Raw genomic sequence first — 21918 nt, 5'->3', positions numbered from 1 at the left:
TAAGAAAATTAAGCTCATCAATGACAACTCAAACCTTCAAGACTTTACGCGACACTGTACTTTGATGAGCGAAAACAAATTCAACTGAAGAAAGAAACATAGTTGAAACCGCATTACTGCGTGTAAAAAATCAACAAAAATATAAGGAAGAAATTAATTCACAGAAATTTCATAGATTGATCAATTAATAAGACCTAGAAATGACGACGAATTCAATCGGAAAATCCATTTAGAAAAAACAAAAAAGAAAGCTCGCAAAACAGAAGTTAAATTGCTGCACGTCAACAATTTGCAATCGAGAAGAGGAATTTTTGTTCAAACATCTTTTTCTCACTCTACTTTAAGAGTGAAAAAAAATCAACACTTTAATTTGACTTCAGAAAATCAGAAAATATGAAAAGAGGTCTTAAAACGATAACACCCCAATAGAATTCATATCCTTTGATTTATATAATAAAGATACACGTCAGATTGCCGGAAAAATGCCACCGTTCATTCCAATAACTACGATTGGGATTGAAAGAGGGGAAAAAACGAAAAAATAAATTTTGTAGAAAAACAATCTTAAAGTGCGAACTATTTATAGGTCATTTTCTAGTTGAATCTAATCTTCTTTCACAATGAGACCATACAGGAGCTAGCATCAATGCCAATAAGCATTAGAGAAGGTAACCAGGACTTATAAGAACAAAGCTCGAGTAACGTGCATCTAAAACTGATGGGTTTATCTCGTTTCTTGTTTCTGATTTAGATTTTCAATACTGATTCTGTTCATTTTGAATTGCTTTGCTCAGCAACTGGTGTCTAAATACACTGAGCAGAATGAGAGAATAGTGAAACTAGCCCAGAGAAGTCAAAAAGATTTCAAGCAAAATGATGAACAAGCCGTGAACTAAGGTAAAGCGAAACAAATTAGTACGACGAAAAACATAAAAGCCCTATATTAGCCGGCTGAGAAGCTGAGGCGTCGATTAATAATAATAATAATAATAATAAATTTCACAAAACTTGGTTTCGCCATCCTTATTAAGTCGCTTGAATTTCTCTTTAAACTGTCCATCCAAATGGGTTAAATTTGTACCTAAAATTCTTCTCAGCTAAATCGTACAGATATTCTCTGACTTCTCTTTTGAACTTGGGAGGACTTGAATAAAGACTTTAATTGCAAAAATCACGTGCCAGTGACATCGAATTGTTGTAGCTTGTAACTCTGTAGAAAAAATTACAAAATTCTTTTGAGTATAAAAATATTTTTTCGTTGGATCGTGTTTTGGGATGTCCATTTCGCAAAGTTGTTCTGCCCGAAGTGGAACTTTACCTATCACATTTGAAAAAATTACAAGATCCACGAAGACAAGTTGATATGAGATTGGGAACAAATTTACTGGCCAAGACAATTATTGTACTCTTTATCAGAAGATGCTTGAACGTATCCATTTTAGACTTTTCTCTGAAGCTTTTCCATTTACCTGAGCGTAGTTTTATTGTATGCCAAGTATCTCTAAAAAACAAAACTGGATCCCTAAAAAACAACACTGATGTCCTGTGAGTTTGTAATTGTAAAAAAATTGCAAATTGTAAAAAAAAACTTTCAATACTCCACGCTTTTCAGTTTAATTCGGTATAACCGCTTCTATGCAGTGCATTTATTGCTTCAAATTCACTCCAACAAAACAATCCTTATCGATTGCACACTGAATACACAAAATTTATTTTTACTAAAATGGATATAAACTGGCAGTAAACATCACAAGCTTGAAAATTTACCAAGTAAGTGGTATGCCAGTAGTCCAAGCACAATAAATATTTCCAGTTGATGCATTCAAGATGATATTCACTCTCAATTAGAATGAAAGATATTTTCCAATTTTCTACAGGTCTATGCTAATAATAGAATGGTTAAAATTTCTGCCAGTATCTAAGAGAAAACCAAACTGAGAAAATTTCCCAAATTAGAACCAAATAAAAACTTTCTGGTTTAAAGATAGGCTATCAAAAATGGCAGGAAAAGCCACTTCTCATCAACAGAACATCTACAAAAAATGGTTTGCTGAAAACCTTTGATAAAAATTGATTTTAAAAACCAGCCGAAAAATGATTAATATTGTTAAAGTGTTCCAAAAATCTTTTTTAAATTGAGACAAACCAAAGCGAAAATCAATTAAGCCGGGGCAAACATGAGCAAGACTAAAAGCAACAAATTAATCCCCTTGGATTCTAAATTCTCTCGAGACGAAAACCGCGAAAACAGGAGTTTTAAACTGTCCAGTACTCTGAAAGTCAAGTACTTCTTCGAAACGTCAAGACAACTCCAGAATAACGTTACAATCAGCTATGCATGCAAAATAAACAGATTGAGAAGAACCTCGCAAAAAAATTATCTTGCGCTTTTTCAAAAACCGATTTGAGCAGAACAACCACTTTCATCACTCGGCGTTTTAAATTTATTCATGGAAGCACTTAATTTGGCAGCTTCGGTGAAACGTACAGAAACTAGTAAATCCCTTAGCGTAATGATGTAACTTTATGACATTTTCCCCAATTTCTCCACTTTATGGACTTCACCAAATTATCTCGTTTTCAAATGTCAAATTGTTCAGACGAAAAAACGATCAAGTAAAAAACGCACAAAAAGGTCAACAGGGCTCAAATACTTGCTACGTTCTTCGATTGAGAGTATTTAACAAAGAAAAACCTAAAGGATAGCTGTTAAAATGAAGGAATGAAGAAACTCGTAATAGAAAGCGAAACCTTGAAATATGTTTTCTCCTGCATACTATCTGCAACTGTTCTGAAGGCATCGTACAGTGGAGAAATGGGAGAGAGGTCTCCGTAGTAGAGGAAGAAGGGCTTCTCAGAGTGTCTCAGCTGGACAAACTGGCCCACTGTCGCTATCTCGTCCACTGCCGGACCAGATACTCTCTTCACAAACTCCTCCAAATTGTCCAGAGTGCGAGGACCAGAATATGTGAACTGCTTGTCGCCTGGACAAACATTAAAATTGGCACGTTAAGAGGTTTTGTAAACTTGTGATTGGATTAATTGAATTGAAATGGATAAAAAAGGTTTATGTCTATATCAGACTTACTGCCTTGTGAAGTATCGACTTAGGATCTCCCAAATATTCTTCAAATGACAACTAGTTACAAATGTTGTGTTGTTGTTATATAGCATGTCATTATGTAAAAAAATGAAGCACTTGGGGGGGGGGGGGGGGGGGAGGAGTACTCTATGGACTAAAACAAGTCCAATAGGCAGTGAAACTACTGATAACGAAAGTCAGAAAGCAATGGTCACATGAACTTAATTTATAGCATAGTGTCCATCTCAACTATCCAATATCACCACAAAAATTAATTGTTCCGACCCACTTGAGCGGGGGGGGGGGGGGAACTATATACTCATGGGCTTTTTTGTTCAGCCAATTTTGGCCGATCGATATATTCATCAAAGAGAGCTGTGAGTGGCTTCATTAGAAAGCCCAATCCAGCGTAGAATATGGAATTAAAAAGATCTTTTTTATTTTCGATTTTTTCAGTGAGTTAACGAGGTTTAAAGTTTTGTGAATAATAGACAAACTTTCCGGAATTTTTGCATAAATTTCTGTCAGTTTTGCCAAAAAAAGTTAAAATTGTTTTAAAAAAGGTTAAAATTGTCTTCTACTTAATTAAATTTGAATCTATATTGCGGCGTGACGCTTCAAGAAACTGTTTTCTGGCTTCGATACTACTAGTTTCGCAAAAAAATTTGATTTTTGGACCTTTGCCCATTTTTCACGTTAAATTTTTTTCAAGTTTTGTCACACTATCAAATTGTTCAAAAATCACCTATCACTTTATTGCTGATAAAAATTAGGCACACTTGAACATATAATTATGAAGGAATGGGTTATAGTTTTAACGGTTTGACACCGTTTTTTAGAAGAATTTAAAAGAATTTTTTTCACTTTGTTTTTAATTGACTTTTTCTTGTAGTCGTATGCAAATTTCTGAATTAATAAGAGGTTTCAATGGCTCTTAATGGAGGAACGCATTAGCTTATTTACTGATTTTAGTTAATAGCTGATGGTTTTCATGACTTAAAAAATAATTTTTGAACAAATGAAACTATTGTTAACTTATCTTCTATTCATCTTCTATTCATTTTTTCTAAATGTTATTTAGTCTCAATAATCACAGCTCACATATCACATTTTAGCTTCAAAAGGAAGCACATTTGGAGATAACTTTCTTGATGGTTTAAGAGTGAAATGATTATGGTCTTAATAGCTTCGACAACGGTTTTTCGTAAATTTTTTTTCTGTATTTCAATTTTTTTTCTTTAATAGCATGACAAATTCTGCTTAGTGGCAGGTCTCAGTGGCTTCCTTGGGGGGAAAAGCAAACATATTTAAACATTTAAACTTACAGGTGATAAAATTTCATGACTTTGAAAGTGATTGTTTTCAAAAAAAAGTTTTTTGCTTTCCATCTTTTGTTCTTTCTGTTTTTTGTTACCCAGTCTCATTAACTACCGGTCTGATATCAAATTTTGCGTCAACGAAGGAAGGCGGAAATGAATAAAACAATTTTTAGTGAATATATGGTTTTAACAGCTTCGACGTTTTTGCAAATTTTTTTTTGAATTTCGTCTGTTTTAGGTTCTTTTTGTAAACGTATGACATATTTTGATTAACGACAAGTCTCAATGGCCTCCGTTGCAGGAATGAAGGAGCATATTTCATGATTTGAATTGATAGCTGAAGGTTGATGGTTTTCATGACTTGAGAAATATTATTTTCAAAAAATTTAAGTATTTCTTGATATTGCATCTTCTGTTTTTTTTGTCCGTTGCTAAATACCTAATCTGATTAATTACAGGTCAAATACCACGTTGCTGAAAGAAGGCGAAGTTTAGCATATCTAATGTTTCAAGTATTAATTATGGTTTTAACGGCTTCGACAAAGGTTTTTCGAAAAATAATTTTGATTTTTTTGTCTGCATCATTTGACGTTCTTTGTTTAAAAAGTAGGACATATTCTGATCAACAAAGTCTCAATGACCTCGTTTAGAGGGTTGAAAAAAAACTAATTTTTGCTTTCAATTTTTAGCTAATGATTTTCATGACCAAAACAAAAACAACAATTATTTTTGACTTTTTTTCTCTATTTGTTTTTTTTGTAGTTGTATGAAAAAATCTTAATAATGACAGGTCCCAAAGTCCCATCTAATGAAGTTTTAAATGGTCGTATTACAAACGTATTTAACGACTTCAGCTCATATCTAATGGTTTTCATTACTTTGGAAACGATTGTTTTCAAAAATTATGACAGTAATTTTTAAGTTAGCCGTTTTTGTTGTTTATTGTCTTTTTGTTACCGAGTCTCATTAAAGGCTGGTTCCATGTCATTTCTAGTGATGAAAAATGAACTAGTTATTTTTTAATTTTGGTTTTTAGACTTTGTTATTAAGTTTTTCTAAAAAAAGAAATCGAGTTTTGGATGTTATTAATTTTTGTTGTTGTTGTTGTTATTTGATTTTGTTCTTTGTCTGGTCTCGTATTCTTAATAATGGCAAATCTCCATGGCGCTCTCAAGCGGCATTTTTGAAATTCCATTGAGTGATTTGAGTTTGAAGCAATGTTTTATTCATACACCAGTTATTTTCGAAAAAATACTTGAATCTATCCCTTTCTCATTGGCAGACAATTAAGCCGAAAATGTGGATGAGCGGGGTCGGAACTCTATGTGCGAACGCACATTACTGAGCTTCCTTGTCAGTTTCTAGTTTCACTTTCTTTTTGATCACATAATTTACTGTTGCTGATGACTTCTGATTTGACTTTGCTTGTGCATGTTGGGTTGACTTCGCTTGTGCATGTTGACTTTGCTTGTGTATGTTGGGCCAGTATCTCTTTAGGCACAGATCCAAAACAACGCAATGTTGATGACAAAAAACAACGCCAATTTGATTTGCTATATTAATTTGAGAGTCCTGTTGTATGCATACACTTTAAGAAGAATAAATAGCTCAACAGCTCATGTTCTAACGAAAATTCTATGTACCCTTTAAACAGTTTCGCATATCAGTTCAGAAAATTGAAGGGATTAAAAATCCCTGTAGTTAAACAAGAAAAGAGAAAAATCAATGACATTAGAGCATGCCATACTTTTAACCCTTTGGTTACACCATTAACCCTTTGTTTACAAACAAAATTGGCATAACCAACTAATGACGGACGAATCGCTCTTAAACTACTGACGGGCTCAATTGTTTTGTAGTCTGCATCACCCGGGGCTAAGTAGAGGGTCAATATGAAATTACAGGGTTCAAAAGATGTTATTAAATCGTACATAGGCCGCTAGTCAGATTCAAAAAGAAAAAAAGCCAGAATCAACTCGAAGTAGAAAATTATACCGTATCTTAATCAATTATACCGTTCATTTTGGATTTAAAAAATCTGAGAACAAGAGAATTATGATAACATTTCCCCCAAAAAATTCTTCACAATTATTCCTAAAAGTTATTGCAAACCAGTTATCTTTACGCTCAAAACACAACCATCAAAAGAAAGATAAAACAACAAACGATACATAGTGAGAACCAAAGAACAAAAAGAAGGAAAAATTCAGTATCTAATAACAAGTTTTACAAAAAAATTCTAGAAAATTATATGTCCAAACGCCACAATAATGATATGTCCAAACGCCTAAATATCATTCGATCAGCGACCCACCAAACACCCGACCGACAGAAACAATTAAAAGGCCGAAAAAATCAAAAAAAAAGACAATTTTACATACAAATTTCAATTTTGTACTATAAAAACGTGCTAGCTAACACTCAGTAATACTCAGTCTCCTCTTGGTAACAACATTAAAAAAAGATAGTTAAGAATATACCATTAAACAACGAAGACATTTGCCAAAATCATAAAAACAGAAAAATGGCGAAAAACCCTAGGCCAAATCTTGACTAAATTTAAGCAAATTTCTTTAACAAAACGAACTAAATAAAATCAATCAAACAAAATGGAAAACAAAAATTCTGGAAAAAGTATCTTCTACAAACAGAACTTTCCGAGTAATTTAAAATTTTGATGAAAGATAAGAAAAGCGTGCAATATGTTATTATAATTTAAAACTGCAGCTAAAAGCATAGCATCGGCTTCAGATGGTCAAAAGTGCTTTCAAACGTACAAACGTTTGCTTTGAAAAATCAACGAAAAAAGTTTGCTCGGTTAAATAAACTTTAGTTTCATGACTTTTCTCGATATCTCTCAAAGCTGCGGCATGAATAAAAAATCCACTCTTCTTCTTTCTATTCCTCAGTTTTCTTCAGCAATTTCCTCAACAGTTTTCTTCAGTTCCACCATAAATCCTCGAGTCGTACAAATTTCGTTTTCATTTGACTTTTGGTAGCCAGCAGATTGAGTTCGGCTACTTAAAATTGTGAAACTGACAAGTCAAGCCATCTAAAATTCAATCCAAAAGCAGGTCAGAACGAAAAATTTCCACTAAAGACACACAATAACTGCTTCAACCTTCGTTCCAGAGCAAATAAAACTTTAGACTCTTTAGTGTCAACATTGAGATAGTTTCAAAAATATTTCAGCCCATTTTAGACTTACAAATATTTTAGTACATTATAGTGTGAGTTGGAACTAACCTTTGAAGAATATGAGAGTTGGGAATCCTCTGATCTCAAACTGGTGCGCCAGTTCCTCGAACCTGGTTGCATCTATGCGCCCCACCACCACTCCCAAGGTACGAACCCTCTTCTCTAACTCGTTCCACGTAGGCTCTAACTGAAGAGAAACAAAAGTGTCAGAGTAATCAACACCCCCCCCCAAAAAAAAGAAGACGCTTAATCTATGTAAAATAAGTTGATGATACATTAGTTAACGCTATATCAAAAGAGAATATTAAACTGGAAACGTATACAACGAAATGCGAAAACAGAAAACTAAGTTTTTATAAGCATGAATCCTTTCCAATTTGAGGTTCAATTACATCAATTAATAATCAGTCAATGACCCAGTTCAAAAAACCATTGCTAATTTCCTCTAATATCCATAAAAATAAAATACAAAAGGTAAGGAGCCAATGTACAGTTAAGAAAAAAATCATTACGTAAAATTATATATTTTAAAAAGAACATTTCCAAAAATTTCTCTCAACTTTTTTTCAGGCATCTTTCTTTGACCTGTCCGGTTTCTTATTCTCATTGCAGGAAGATTCAATTTATATGCTGGAAGACCGATGCTGAGCATGCGAGAAAAACATTTTGCGCAAAGATACTTTACATGAAAAGAAACTGGCAATGAAAAGAAACTTGGAAATGAAAAGAAACTTTAAATTAAAAAAAAACTAAAATGAAAAGAGATCTGTGGACCGATTGTACTTTCTCCTATCAAAACTGATTTTTATTCTTCAATTCAATTGCTTCTTAAAAAGTTGCGATTATGTTTTTCGAATCTCTTCAAAGCTGAGCGTAGGTGACTTACTACAATTGCATTAAGTAATATAATTTTTGTTTTCGCCGACAATCTTTTATTTATTGTACTCCACTTTTATTCCACAAGCCATTCTGTGCTGTATCTTCCATTACTTCATTAAAGTGTAGCTTGCTACCAATAAATACGCCAAGATACTTCACAAAAGTTGATTCTGCTACTATTTCGTTGCCGACATTCAAAACGGTATTTGCCAAACTTTTCCTGGTGCTGAGTACTACATATTCTGTCTTTTGTTTGTTTCACCATTAACTCGGACTAAGAATAAAAAATTCAGAGAAGTTTTGTTTTTGACGGAATTTCATCAATGTTGAATGTAAAAAGAAAAAGTGTCGGCTTCATACAGGACGACCGCACAATCTTCTACAATCTTCGCTAAAAATTGTTCACGTAAACTTTGAATAAGAGAAGACCCAAATTAGTAGCTTGGCATTCAGCCTAACTGAATTCCTTCTAGCACAACTTTTCTCGTTGTTTTACTCAAATAAATCTCAAAACTAGCGTGTTCGTCAAATCTTATAATTTTCAGTCCTCGTAACGAAGGTCTCAATCATTTGAAAGATCTAAAAACGTGCGTGTAACCGTTTTTCTTCTCTTGAGTTCCAATCTCTTTTGTTCTGTAGACTTCAAAATACCACCAATTGTTGAAAACCGTTTTCTACAACCCAACTCTTTGACAGACAGTAATTGCTCCCTTTTGAACGAAATATGTTACTTGAGAACTTCATGCCTTTTCAAAAAATTTTGACAAAGCTGAAGTGACGAAACAGGTCTTTAATTGAGTGGGTCTTCGGGATTTACGTTTTAAGAGAATTTAGATATGCGTTTTTCAGATATTCAGAAAATTTTTTTCAGGATGTGAGATAACAGTAGTTCCACTTTTGCTGATGTAGCAACTTTCATCCTTTTGCCACTGCAATTATTTCTGAAGGACCGAGTGGTTTACTTGTATTTAAAGAAATATGACACTCAAAGTAATGGATCCTAGGGTTATGCAACGAGAATTCCCCAATTATAGCACAGATTTGAGTGAAAAATATTGCCAGAAACCTCTCAAGTTTTAAATCTTAGTCGCGAAATGTCACTTTAGCGGCCATACAGTAACCCGAGTTAAAAAGAACTTGAGTGCACATTTTAAAATGCCGAAAGTCTGCATTGCCAGAAGTTCCCGCTTAGCCAGAAGTTGAACTCCGTCATTTTAAAACGCGCTCATTTTGTGTTTTAAGCATGGCTCCGTGACTCTGCAGAAGTCACTTGGAAATTCTGAGTTCATATTTTGAACCGCTTCGCGGCTCTCGATAAACGCCAGAAATTCTCAGTGACTTCAAGCAGAGTTACGTAACCATTACTTAACCACTAAGCTACACTGACCACGTTCGTTCACAGCTTACAACCGCTTTCATTTTCGCAACAGATTTAACATCGGAATGATAGCAATTACAATCACTCAAAAAAAACAAAGTCACTCGAGAAATGAAATCGAAAGAATGCTCAAGAAGAAAACGGCTATACAAAATTGTTGCATTAAAAATTCACATATAATAATAATAGTTTATAATAATTGCTTCAACCTTCGTTCCAGAGCCATTAAAATAGCATTTGAACAGTTTAGGTTTTAAAAACGCTTTCGAGCAGTTTATTTTTACTGAACATATTGCGGAAAAAATTTCATGCTAAAGCGCAGCTCTGCGAAAGCAAAAAAATTGTTCACCAATGAAATGAAAACAATTTTTTAACAAATGTAATTAAAATTGTAACTTAAAGATTAAATACTAACGTGCTTGAATGAAATATAATAACCATGCTTCCGTCTATTTAATACCAAGCTACATTCATTATCAAGATTGTACTCACAAATTGTAAAAACTGGCCGGAAAAGTTTAGTCAACTTGAAGGGTCTCTCCCATTATAGCTCCCCTCCCCCAGCATAGTGGTCAGATAACCTATAGCCCCCCATCATAGCAATTATACCATAATGGGGGGCTATAATTTCATAGGGGGGGCTATAATAGGAAAGACCCCATTTGAAATCTTATTTGACCACATGGGATTCTTGTTTGCCCACGTTTGACCTTAGTAGCAGAATTGGGTCTTTCCCATTATAGCCCCCCATGAAAATAAAGCCCCCCTCCACTATGTTTACCATGATTGGGGGGCTATAGGTTATCTGACCACTAAGCTGGATGGGGGGAGCTATAAAGGGAAAGACCCACAGAACTACTATCGTACATCTGCAGTCACATCTTATCATGCGCTACCAACAAGCATCAATGAAAAACTATCCTGCTTTCACACACAAAAAAAACACTTGTGAAAAACAACTTAAACTTCAAGGGGGACCGAGAATAATAACTCCGTTTCTGCCCCCCTCCGTTTAGTAGGCGCATAGCATTTGAAAACTACGACGCCACGTGATATAATAACAAAATGATTCGCTAAGAATTAAATATACATTATTGGCGGAAGGGGGTACTAAAAATCCATCTCAGTTCTTTCGCGAAATACCCTTCAACAGAAAATCGTACCTTTTTACAATACCCACACCAAGGAGCGTAGAACTTGATAAACCACATTCCGCCTTCCGCTTTCTTGAGGAGGAAGTCGGGACCCAATTCCAGAACAGCACCAAAACACACCACACGAGGAGGGAGATAAAGAAGGGCACACAGGCCCATAAAGCCCAGTAATAAGTAGGCAGAATTGTGCAACTTGCTCATTGTCGATAAAAAATCCGATTGATGTGATTGCGAGTAACAAATTTCAAAAAGTTAGAAACAAAATAGTATTCTGCCAATTCGCGCGTAACTAAAACTAATAAAACTAAGTCAATTTTTTATTTTGCCATTTCTTCTGTTATAATTAATAGACTACTAAAAAACTGATTCACGTGGAAAAGCTTTCAAGCGATTTTAATTGTTACAAGTAAGCGAGGCACAAACACTTTAATTGCTACTAAAAACCAGAATTCACTTTCACAGTGATATATTGCAAGCAAACGAATACACAAAACGGGAAATAAAAGTAAAAAAAGAAATAAGGAAACAAATATAGAGAAAGCAGGAAACTACCGTGACATGTAATCTACTTTACCACTTGGTAATTCTATGCGGGCGGCCATTTTACGTGAAAACGCTACGTGACTCTGCAGAAGTCACTTGGAAATTCTGAGTTCATATATTGAACCGCTTCGCGGCTCTCGATAAACGCCAGAAATTCTCAGTGACTTCAAGCAGAGTTACGTAACCATTACTTAACCACTAAGCTACACTGACCACGTTCGTTCACAGCTTACAACCGCTTTCATTTTCGCAACAGATTTAACATCGGAATGATAGCAATTCCAATCACTCAAAAAAAAACAAAAAGTCACTCGAGAAATGAAATCGAAAGAATGCTCAAGAAGAAAACGGCTATACAAAATTGCTGCATTAAAAATTCACATATAATAATAATAGTTTATAATAATTGCTTCAACCTTCGTTCCAGAGCCATTAAAATAGCATTTGAACAGTTTAGGTTTTAAAAACGCTTTCGAGCAGTTTATTTTTACTGAACATATTGCGGAAAAAATTTCATGCTAAAGCGCAGCTCTGCGAAAGCAAAAAATTTGTTCACCAATGAAATGAAAACAATTTTTTAACAAATGTAATTAAAATTGTAACTTAAAGATTAAATACTAACGTGCTTGAATGAAATATAATAACCATGCTTCCGTCTATTTAATACCAAGCTAAATTCATTATCAAGATTGTACTCACAAATTGTAAAAACTGGCCGGAAAAGTTTAGTCTACTTGAAGGGTCTCTCCCATTATAGCTCCCCTCCCCCAGCATAGTGGTCAGATAACCTATAGCCCCCCATCATAGTAATTATACCATAATGGGGGGCTATAATTTCATGGGGGGGCTATAATAGGAAAGACCCCATTTGAAATCTTATTTGCCCACATGGGATTCTTGTTTGCCCACGTTTGACCTTAGTAGCAGAATTGGGTCTTTCCCATTATAGCCCCCCATGAAAATATAGCCCCCCTCCACTATGTTTACCATGATTGGGGGGCTATAGGTTATCTGACCACTAAGCTGGATGGGGGGAGCTATAAAGGGAAAGACCCGCAGAATTACTATCGTACATCTGCAGTCACATCTTATCATGCGCTACCAACAAGCATCAATGAAAAACTATCCTGCTTTCTTCACACACAAAAAAAACACTTGTGAAAAACAACTTAAACTTCAAGGGGGACCGAGAATAATAACTCCGTTTCTGCCCCCCCCCCCCCAGTTTAGTAGGCGCATAGCATTTGAAAACTACGACGCCACGTGATATAATAACAAAATGATTCGCTAAGAATTAAATTTACATTATTGGGGGAAGGGGGGTACTAAAAATCCATCCCAGTTCTTTCGCGAAATACCCTTCAACAGAAAATCGTACCTTTTTACAATACCCACACCAAGGAGCGTAGAACTTGATAAACCACATTCCGCCTTCCGCTTTCTTGAGGAGGAAGTCGGGACCCAATTCCAGAACAGCACCAAAACACTCCACACGAGGAGGGAGATAAAGAAGGGCACATAGGCCCATAAAGCCCAGTAATAAGTAGGCAGAATTGTGCAACTTGCTCATTGTCGATAATAAATCCGAGTGATGTGATTGCGAGCAACAGATTTCAAAAGTTAGAAACAAAATAGTATTCTGCCAATTCGCGTGTAACTAAAACTAATAAAACTAAGTCAATTTTTTATTTTGCCATTTCTTCTGTTATAATTAATAGACTACTAAAAAACTGATTCACGGGGAAAAGCTTTCAAGCTATTTTAATTGTTGCAAGTAAGCGAGGCACAAACACTTTAATTGCTACTAAAAACCAGAATTCACTTTCACAGTGATATATTGCAAGCAAACGAATACACAAAACGGGAAATAAATGTAAAAAAAAAGAAATAAGGAAACAAATATAGAGAAAGCAGGAAACTACCGTGACATGTAATCTACTTTACCACTTGGTAATTCTATGCGGGCGGCCATTTTACGTGAAAACGCTAATACATCACAACCTCTGAAACAACAAATTAACGATGTAGACAACCATACACACAAACATGAGCGTATTCTGAAAACCATTTTAGTTTGGGACAGTACGATGGTGTCAGTTCATCAGACAGTTGAGGGAACTTAACGTCGATTAGCGGGGACACTCCACTGAATTCAGCTAAAATGCTGAAATACATATGAAACTGAACTGATTCGCGACTCAATGAATTTTTTGGTACTGAAAACTTTTTAGGCTCTGCCAAAGGAAGTTGACCAAAGTAGTTATGGGAGACTTAGTGCCACTTTATTCATCCTCAAAAATAGTCCATTTTTGTCATTTTTTATGATTGGCGCAGCTCTCTCCTTTCGCTACTTTGTAGCAATTGCTGACAAGTATTTTTTAAACTCAACAAACAGGGTCTGAAGAAGATTACAGAGAATTGGGCAATCTCGGTTTGCAAATCTTTTTCTCAATTCTTCTTTTTTTAATTTTAATTACAGATCAGAATGAATTCATATAAAGCTCAATTATTGACAGATCCCATTAAAGAGCAAATGAGGCCATATGAAAATACTTAATGATTTCAGAGAAATGCTCATAGTTTTTACAGCTTGCATAAAGTGATCTCCTAAAGTTAAATGGATTCTTGGGTTGCACTTAATTTGTTATTCTTTATACAATCTCAGGACTTAGTTTCACTAAATAAAGATCGAACTCGTTTCATTAAGTGGTAGAAGTGCCCTATAAAAAGCTTTGAGATGATACCTAATGGTTCTTATCACATTGACAGTTTTTGTTTTGAGAAAACATCACTGAATTTTTCAACTTTTGACAAATTTATCTTATCTGTGCCAACATTTCCTTCCTAGTTTCTTGCAACGTTGCATAGTATCATCAAGAAGGCTCGTGCGACACTGTGCGTAGCACAGAAGGTTCCAATATACGTTCTCAACTTTCTTGATTTGAGGAAAAAGTCATTTTTACCAATACTTTTAACAAGCATAGATTAAAGCACTTTTGTAGCGCAATCTTCATTAAAATTTTTCTTTAATACGGAAGTTGAAAAAATCACAACCCTGATTGTGTTATTATCTTAGAAGGCATTAAACAAGATGCCCTGTCAATTATGTTGTTGCAACATAAAGAAGCTATAATTGATGCTCAACAAGAGCAATTAATCGCAAAGAGAACTTATCTTAAATTAACAAAGAGTTTATTTCAAAAAGTGAAGGCATCAGTTTATATGCTAGAAACAGAAAACCCTTAACTGATATTTTTCACATCTGATTTTTTTCCTCAATGAAAAATTGTTTAACCGCTGAATTCTTTACCATTTAGTTAGATTAAAGATCCACTTGATTTTTTAATAGGTGTTACAAAACATCAAAAAATGTCAGCAATAAGAGTTATTTGTGTCAAGTTGTGACCTTATGGTAATAGCTCTGTTTGAAGTTATCTTCAATTCATTTGTCCCACTATAAAACAATTCCAAAATCAGAACAACTCAAATCAAAATTTTTATACTCATAATCCACGTGACAAATGGATGAAAACGTACGAATAAGTTCTTTTTAATATTTTTGCCTATTGCCAAGCTGATGTTCATTGTACTTTAATTGGCGCAAACATGCGGTTTCAGTAATATGATGATTCAATCAGATCTGAGTAAATTATAGATAGTAAGTTTTAATAAACTAAACCAAGCAGAAGTTGGGAAGACTGTTTTCGGCCTACCACTGTCATAAACAAGCCTCAATTGACTGGAGAAATACTTTTAGCAAGTGTTTTGCAGCAATTTGGGAAGAAACTTAGGGCCACAACAAAAACTTGAGTTGAAACTCAGCAAAGAAAAATAGTTTGCTTCAGGGGCCGGAGAACAAACCAAAGAGATAAACAATATATAATTCAACTTCATTAAAATTTTTCCTTCTCTAGAAAAAAAAGCTTTCTGTAGTTGCTGGCATAATGGCATAAAAAGAGTATCACAGAACATCATTTTGATACAAGATTTTGATTCAGAAAAATACCTTAGAGAAGCAAACTATACTACAATAGATAGTTTTAAAAATTCATTTAATACTTCAAAAAAAAAGAAAAAAGTTTTAGATTTCTCAAATTTTTATCGGCTGTTTAATTTTTCGATTCCCATATAACGTTTTTCGATTTTGATTAATTTGAAAATCTATTGAAATATAAAAAAGTCTAAAGCCTAAAATTTGCACAAAGAAGGAAGAAGAGCGAAAAGTAAAAAAAAAACAGTTTTTCAGTTGTCTGTCCAGAAAATTTTTCTTCGTTTTGTTTTCAAACAAAATTGTACAATCGAATCACACTGTTATCTACTTAAATGACAATTTTTCCAGCAGTTACTTTATTAAAATTAAAATCCATCAACCTTATCAATACCCCTTACCCCACGCCCCAAAACATTTGCTTTTCGTTTTCCCTTCAATGTTTGAAACCGCTCCCCTTTTACACCGTTTATAAAAATTGTGGTTTTTTATAAAAACAAAAATCTAACCTCTATGGGCTACAAAACGATGCATCTCTTTTATCTTCGTTTTCCCTGCAATGTTTGAAACTGCTCCCCCTTTCACAACGTTTGTAAAATTTGTAGTTTTTTATGAAAACGTAAAACTAGCCTCTATGGGCTACAACATGATGCATCTCTTTATTGCTACGAAGCCTAAACAAAAAGTGAAAAATTGACTGAAAAAAAGCCTGGCATATATACTCTCCCATTTTTAAAAAGTTGGAACAATAGATACAGGTGGCAATCTCTTTCCTTTGAACAAACATTTCGTATTTGTAGCGGTCGTACGGTTTAACTAATGGTTTTGTAATGCCTTACTACTACGAGTTTTATAAGTTTTGAAATTACTAGTTTTAATAAAATGTTTTTGACTTTGAAATCAATTTTTTGAAATAAATAATTGACTAAAAAGAAAAAATGGGGCAAGGTTCCAAAACACTTCGGAATAATTAATTCCAAAACATCTCAGAACTTTGTTCCTTTTTTGTTTTTCTTTGAGTCATCTTGTAATTGTCTCATTAATAAAACTTTGCATCCAAATTCTGATGACAGACATACTAAAATTCATTATCCATATCAACCTTATCCCTACCCCCACGCCCCAAAACCTCTGCTTTTCGTTTTACCCGCAATGTTTGAAACTGCTCGCCCTTTCACACCGTTTGTAAAATTTGTAGTTTTTTTATGAAAACGTCAAACTAGCCTCAATGGGCTACAAAATGAAGCATCTCTTTTATTGCTACGAAGCCTATACAAAAAGTGAAAAATTGACTGAAAAGAAAAAAGCCTGGCATATATACTCCCCCATTTTAAAATATCTAATAAATATCTCATTAAGAAAATCTGTAATCTCTGTTGACTCTGAGCTTTCACAACATGCTTAGGAAATTACGTCAGCATAAAAATTGAGATACAAAACTCTTCTGTTTCAGTTGTCTATTAGTCATCGTAATAGTCGCAGTTTTAGTTACAATTACTAGTACAGTCATAGTCACGTGATCTGGAGAAAAAGGGGGAAATAACAAAAGCATCACAACACCACACAGCAAAAGCAGCCGCAGAAAACGGCTTTCTTCCTATACATTTGATTTGAGCAGTAAAGAACGCGTTACTGTCTTGCGTTTAAATTATTCTTGAGCAGTAAATTGTTACTGTGTCTTGTTTTGAAAGTTATTCTTGAGCATTAAATTATTTGTAATCTTGTCTGGTATCCAGGAAATATTGGAGCTGTAATTCAACTGTTACGAAAACCAGCTTCTGGTATTTCAACTCGTGAGTACAAAAGGCAAAACCAACATAAGTTTAAATTTAAATATTTTTGCATAAACAGGTCTTAGACATATATCCTTGTCTCCGATTTGGTTTTCTATCGGATTGAACTGGTATAAATACAGAGATCCCGTATTGTGTGATCCGTAGCAATCCAGTCTGATTCGATATTGAAAAAACTAATCTTAGCAAAAAGTTACGAACTGAATTGTAATTGCTGGGAGAGCATCTGCAAGCAGTTGCAATCTCATTTACAAAAACAACTAGCCTTAGTTCCAAAATAAGGGTCCAATTTGTGTTTTTTAGATGGTGGGTTTGACAAAAACTGTTGTACTGTTGCAAAAAGGTACAAATATAACACAACCAATTACTGTGGTCCAAATTTGACTTTGAAAGAACAAATAAAGCATACATTACTTTTGTCGTAAAAAATTGTGAAAATCGTTGTTTCGGGAAGTTAAATAAGTTGATTAAAAAACATTACAATTCGTTTTCAAAAGAAACAAAATTACACAACTTTATGCAAGGAACCCACAAGAACAATTTTGTGACCCACCAATTTTCTTAGTGGAAAATTCGTTTACAAGTATCTACTTTATTTGAAAAAAGCTGCACAAGGAAATATCCTCAGCGAACATCTTGGAACATAAGCTACACACTTTTATTCAAATGCGAAGGCGTTCAGTCACAAGAAATTGCATTTTCTAGTCTGAGACAGCTCAGGCAGTACAAAACAATTAAAATTTACAGAGAAAAACATTTTCATATAGTCATTAAGAAGAGCCGTACAGAAAATTTTTGAGGTGTCGTATGTTGAATAGGATATAAAATAGTGTCTTCATAGGATATAACCAACTTTTAAACCGTTTGGACCTTTTATACTTTGAGGAAGTCTTCAACATACTTTCCCCGTTTTTCATGTTAATATAAATAGAGGTTCGTAAAGACTATCGGTTGACTAAATTTAAATTAATTTAACAATAACAAACAAACATCACAACTGAGACCAATAATTGGCATTCTCATTATTTACAGAAATGAAGCAAACAAGTGTTCGAACTTGTCATAAATATCACTCCCAGGAATTCGCCAATATTTGATGTTGATCCACTCTCCTTGCAACTCATGAAGTGCCTGGTCCTGAACAACGTCCGAGTCCTCGGGAACCAAGGGCGCCTTTTTCAGCTTCCAGAACTCAATCTTCAAGTTCTCATTTTTATACACAGTGAACTTCAACTTGGCCAGACTTTCCGGGTGTTGGACAATAACTCCGAATGTTGACGAAAAAGCATTTCCACAGAATGTAAGTTGAATCCAAGAGAAGGATGCAGAGACTTGCAAGAAAATGGCGACAAGTATTTCGGAAACGCTTTCGAGAAGCATATTCTCTAGACAGGCAAATGACGTTGCGTAACTCCAAGAATCATTATTTGTGAATGAAATTGTTTGTTCACTTATTACAATATTAATCAACTTTGCTGCCTTGGCATATTGGAATTTCTTGACGTTTAAAGAGAGAGTTAAACTCGACTCAGTTTTCAAATTTAAAGAATTTTTAGCTAGTTGAAATTTCCTGACAAAACTTATACAAGGATAACGTTCTTGAAGGCTTTCAATAAGCGAATCAACTCTCGATTTCAAAATGAAGTGCAAAGCGTAATTAACTGCGCTTTCTAAAACGCATTTCGAACTTTTAATTTGATCAAACGCGGACTTTTTGAAGCCCCTAACGGCAGCGCTTAAATAACTAGGATTGACCCCAATAGGCGAGCTGACTGGATGTATGGCGTATGGTACCGACGATTTCTCGAGGTAACTCAAATACAGTTCTTTAATGAACAAAATCAAAGGTTTCTCAAAATTTCGGAACTTTTCTGAACGTTTCAAGACAGTAGTTGATGGTTCTCTCTCACTAACAGATTCTTTTTCCGCATTGGAGGAGTTTGTCGTTCGAACTAAAGACAAAATCATATCAACATTTGGAGATAAACGACAAATGATTCGATCGTCAAGAACTGTACACTGACATGCAAGTTTCACATGTGTAGCTTCCTTGCACATTTGTGAGAAAATCTCTTTATTCAGAAAAGACTTTTGAGCTGCTTTCAGCTTTAAAGTAACCTCTTTACTTTGCTCACTTTCAGTTCCCTCCACATCTTCAGATCTCACATCCACTTCTGGACGTCTTCTGAATTTGAGCAAGGAATCAATGTCCGATTTCATTACAAAGTCTGCGTAGATTTCATAGTTAAACGACTCCAAATCTTTGGGCAAAATTACGTCTAAAACATTGTCACGTTTCACAATTTCGAAGACACTCGAGTGATGAAAATTTGAACTTTGAACATATAAATCACCAAGTAAAGTGTGCGGAGTTTTACGGATCTTCCAATGTTTTCTTAACTCGATCAGTTTCCCGTAAAATTCACCATCACTCTTCGAATGAGCGGCTTGTTTCCTTTTAAGTTTCGATGCAAAATTTGAAAGCAAAGATATTGAGTCGGCAAAACTAGTTCTTTTCGCAACAGCTAAGAAAGCCGGCGAATGCTGAGGTAGAATATGCGTTTGATTATTTTGAGCACTGTTGATTGCAACATTCGGTGAGCACAAATCAGAGCTCAGAAATTTTCGATCTTTGGCAAGTTGAAGTACGTCGTATAACACGCTTACTTCTGTCAACGCGTTTTGTATATTTTGGCGAACATTGCTCAGAGAACTTTTAGACATTTTTGGAACTTTCTTTTCGTCAAAAACGTCGCCTTCATCCTCCGAGACTTCCTGTTTCAGATGTTCCTTTTCGCTTGATTCGTTAGAAGTTTCTGCAAACTTTAGCCTTTGCGCTTGGCTCGTTGAGAACAAAGCTTCTCCGAAATCAATTTGACGGAGAATTTTGCTGAAGTGTTCTGCAAAAGTTTCAGGTGGCTTGTAGACTTCCTGTCCATCATAAGTTACTTCCACAATTTGGTGCTCTTGTAATGGCTCTAAATTTACTACTACAGATCTTTTCTTTGAATCGTCCATATTGACTACATCTGAAAAACAGATTTGAGAACAAACCAACTCCAACCGGTAGCTTAAACATATCCAGGAACGCTAGGTTCGGCAACGAAAGCAACTTCAGAACGGCTCTTGACTTCCTTATTTAGGAGCAATCAATTGTCGAGTAAAAATCGATAGCAACCATTATTGTTCCTAAACTTAAAAAATGGGCTTTTCTCTTCAGACAAGTTAAACTTATTTCACGGTATATCTTTAAAGCTCTCTGCCTGCTAAACCCAATTCCAATTAAAAATCTGGAAATCTTTTTTCAAAAAGTTATTGAAAAAATCATAGGAATTTAGGCCTTTTCGGAATGAACAGATCGTCTCTTTAAAATCAAAATTTCTCGAAAATATAGCTGATTACGGTTAATCTCTCTAAAACTGACATTATATCGTCCAATTTCAAAACCTTACCCAGCCTGCAGTAACAAACGAGTATTATGGCAATCCATCTATATTTAATTTGACGTTGTAGCAACAACAAATACTCAGTAACAATTTGTGCTATCTAGCTGACAATTTTATTCCACATTTTAAACAATCAGGCTCTGTAATGTGCGTTTGCACATATTGTTCCGGCCCCGCTCAACGACGTTTTTGATTTAATTGTCCACAAATGAGAGAGAAAAACTTTTCAAAAATCACTTACTGTTCAAAAATAATAGGTTTATACATAAAAATTATTTTGAGCTCTAACCACTATACAAATGAAACAATAAGTCATTAGAAGGCTCATTATAACTGCCATTAAGGAGAGTAAGAGACCAGACAAACAACAAATAAAATAAAAACAAGTATTACCTACGACCAAAACTGTATTTCTATCCATTTTTTAATGGCTTGCATTTGACCAGAAAAGATTTGGGACCTGTCTTTATTGAGAATAATTAACAAGTAGACAGACAACACAAAAGGGCAAAGTTAGAAAATACGTTGAAAACAATTAAATTCAAGTGCATGAAAACAATAAGCAATCAACTGAACCATTCAATGGCTTCATTTATACCTTCATACAAAACATTGGACCTTTCATTTTCTAGAAAGTAACAAGATTACAAAGAACAAATACGGGCGAAAATCAAAGTCGATTCAATTTTGCGAGGAAACGGTGTCGAGGCCTATAAGAACCAAATCTATTCAATATGGAATATAATCAATGGCGCCTGATTTCAACGCTATCAATCTGATATGCAACTTGACATTAATGTGCCATTAATGTGATGATCGGACAAGACATCAAAACAGAAACTCAAAAACTGAAAAATTGAAAAAATGGAAAACAAAAATTTATGAAAACTCGTGTCAACGCTAAAAACCAATCATTTAAATAATAAAACAGCGTTATAAGACTTTATGGCTAATATAACTTTAAGACTTATAATAACTTGTGCTATCATTTTTTATATCTGTAGACTGGTCAAACAAGACAAAGTGAGCCAAATAGGCGTGTTTAATGCCATCTTTATGATAAAAAGAAAGAAATGCCGAGTTTTCAAAAATTTAGCATAAAGTTTTGCAAAAACATTTAATTCAAGCTATTCACCAA

At 34.5% G+C, this 21918-nt stretch overlaps 2 protein-coding genes across 3 annotated transcripts in view; both read right to left on the bottom strand.

Annotated features, from left to right (window-relative positions):
* LOC142349241 (protein disulfide-isomerase tmx3a-like) overlaps positions 1 to 13577 on the bottom strand; it is a 28271-nt gene extending 14694 nt beyond the window's left edge. The window contains exons 1-3 of one of the 2 annotated variants that reach the window (XM_075400675.1): positions 12932 to 13577; positions 7648 to 7786; positions 2752 to 2984 (exon numbers count right to left, since the gene is read on the bottom strand). In XM_075400675.1, the coding sequence (XP_075256790.1) occupies positions 2752 to 2984; positions 7648 to 7786; positions 12932 to 13123 (564 nt within the window). In that variant the 5' untranslated portion in view covers positions 13124 to 13577. Of the gene's footprint in view, positions 1 to 2751; positions 2985 to 7647; positions 7787 to 11019; positions 11609 to 12931 lie in introns of those variants that run through there. The other variant, XM_075400674.1, reaches the window with a different exon arrangement.
* Positions 13578 to 18272: 4695 nt separating this feature from the next.
* LOC142349828 (mediator of RNA polymerase II transcription subunit 17-like) lies at positions 18273 to 20390 on the bottom strand. Its single transcript, XM_075401626.1, has one exon. It carries the CDS (start codon positions 20350 to 20352, stop codon positions 18361 to 18363), a length of 1992 nt encoding a protein of 663 aa, XP_075257741.1. The 5' UTR covers positions 20353 to 20390; the 3' UTR covers positions 18273 to 18360.
* Positions 20391 to 21918: the final 1528 nt, after the last annotated feature.

The sequence above is a fragment of the Convolutriloba macropyga genome, chromosome 11, assembly GCF_964194025.1.
Source record: "Convolutriloba macropyga chromosome 11, txConMacr16.3, whole genome shotgun sequence".
Taxonomy (NCBI): domain Eukaryota; kingdom Metazoa; phylum Xenacoelomorpha; order Acoela; family Convolutidae; genus Convolutriloba; species Convolutriloba macropyga.
The sequence above is the reverse complement of the archived record's forward strand: the minus strand, read 5'-3'. Positions and strand labels throughout refer to the sequence as shown.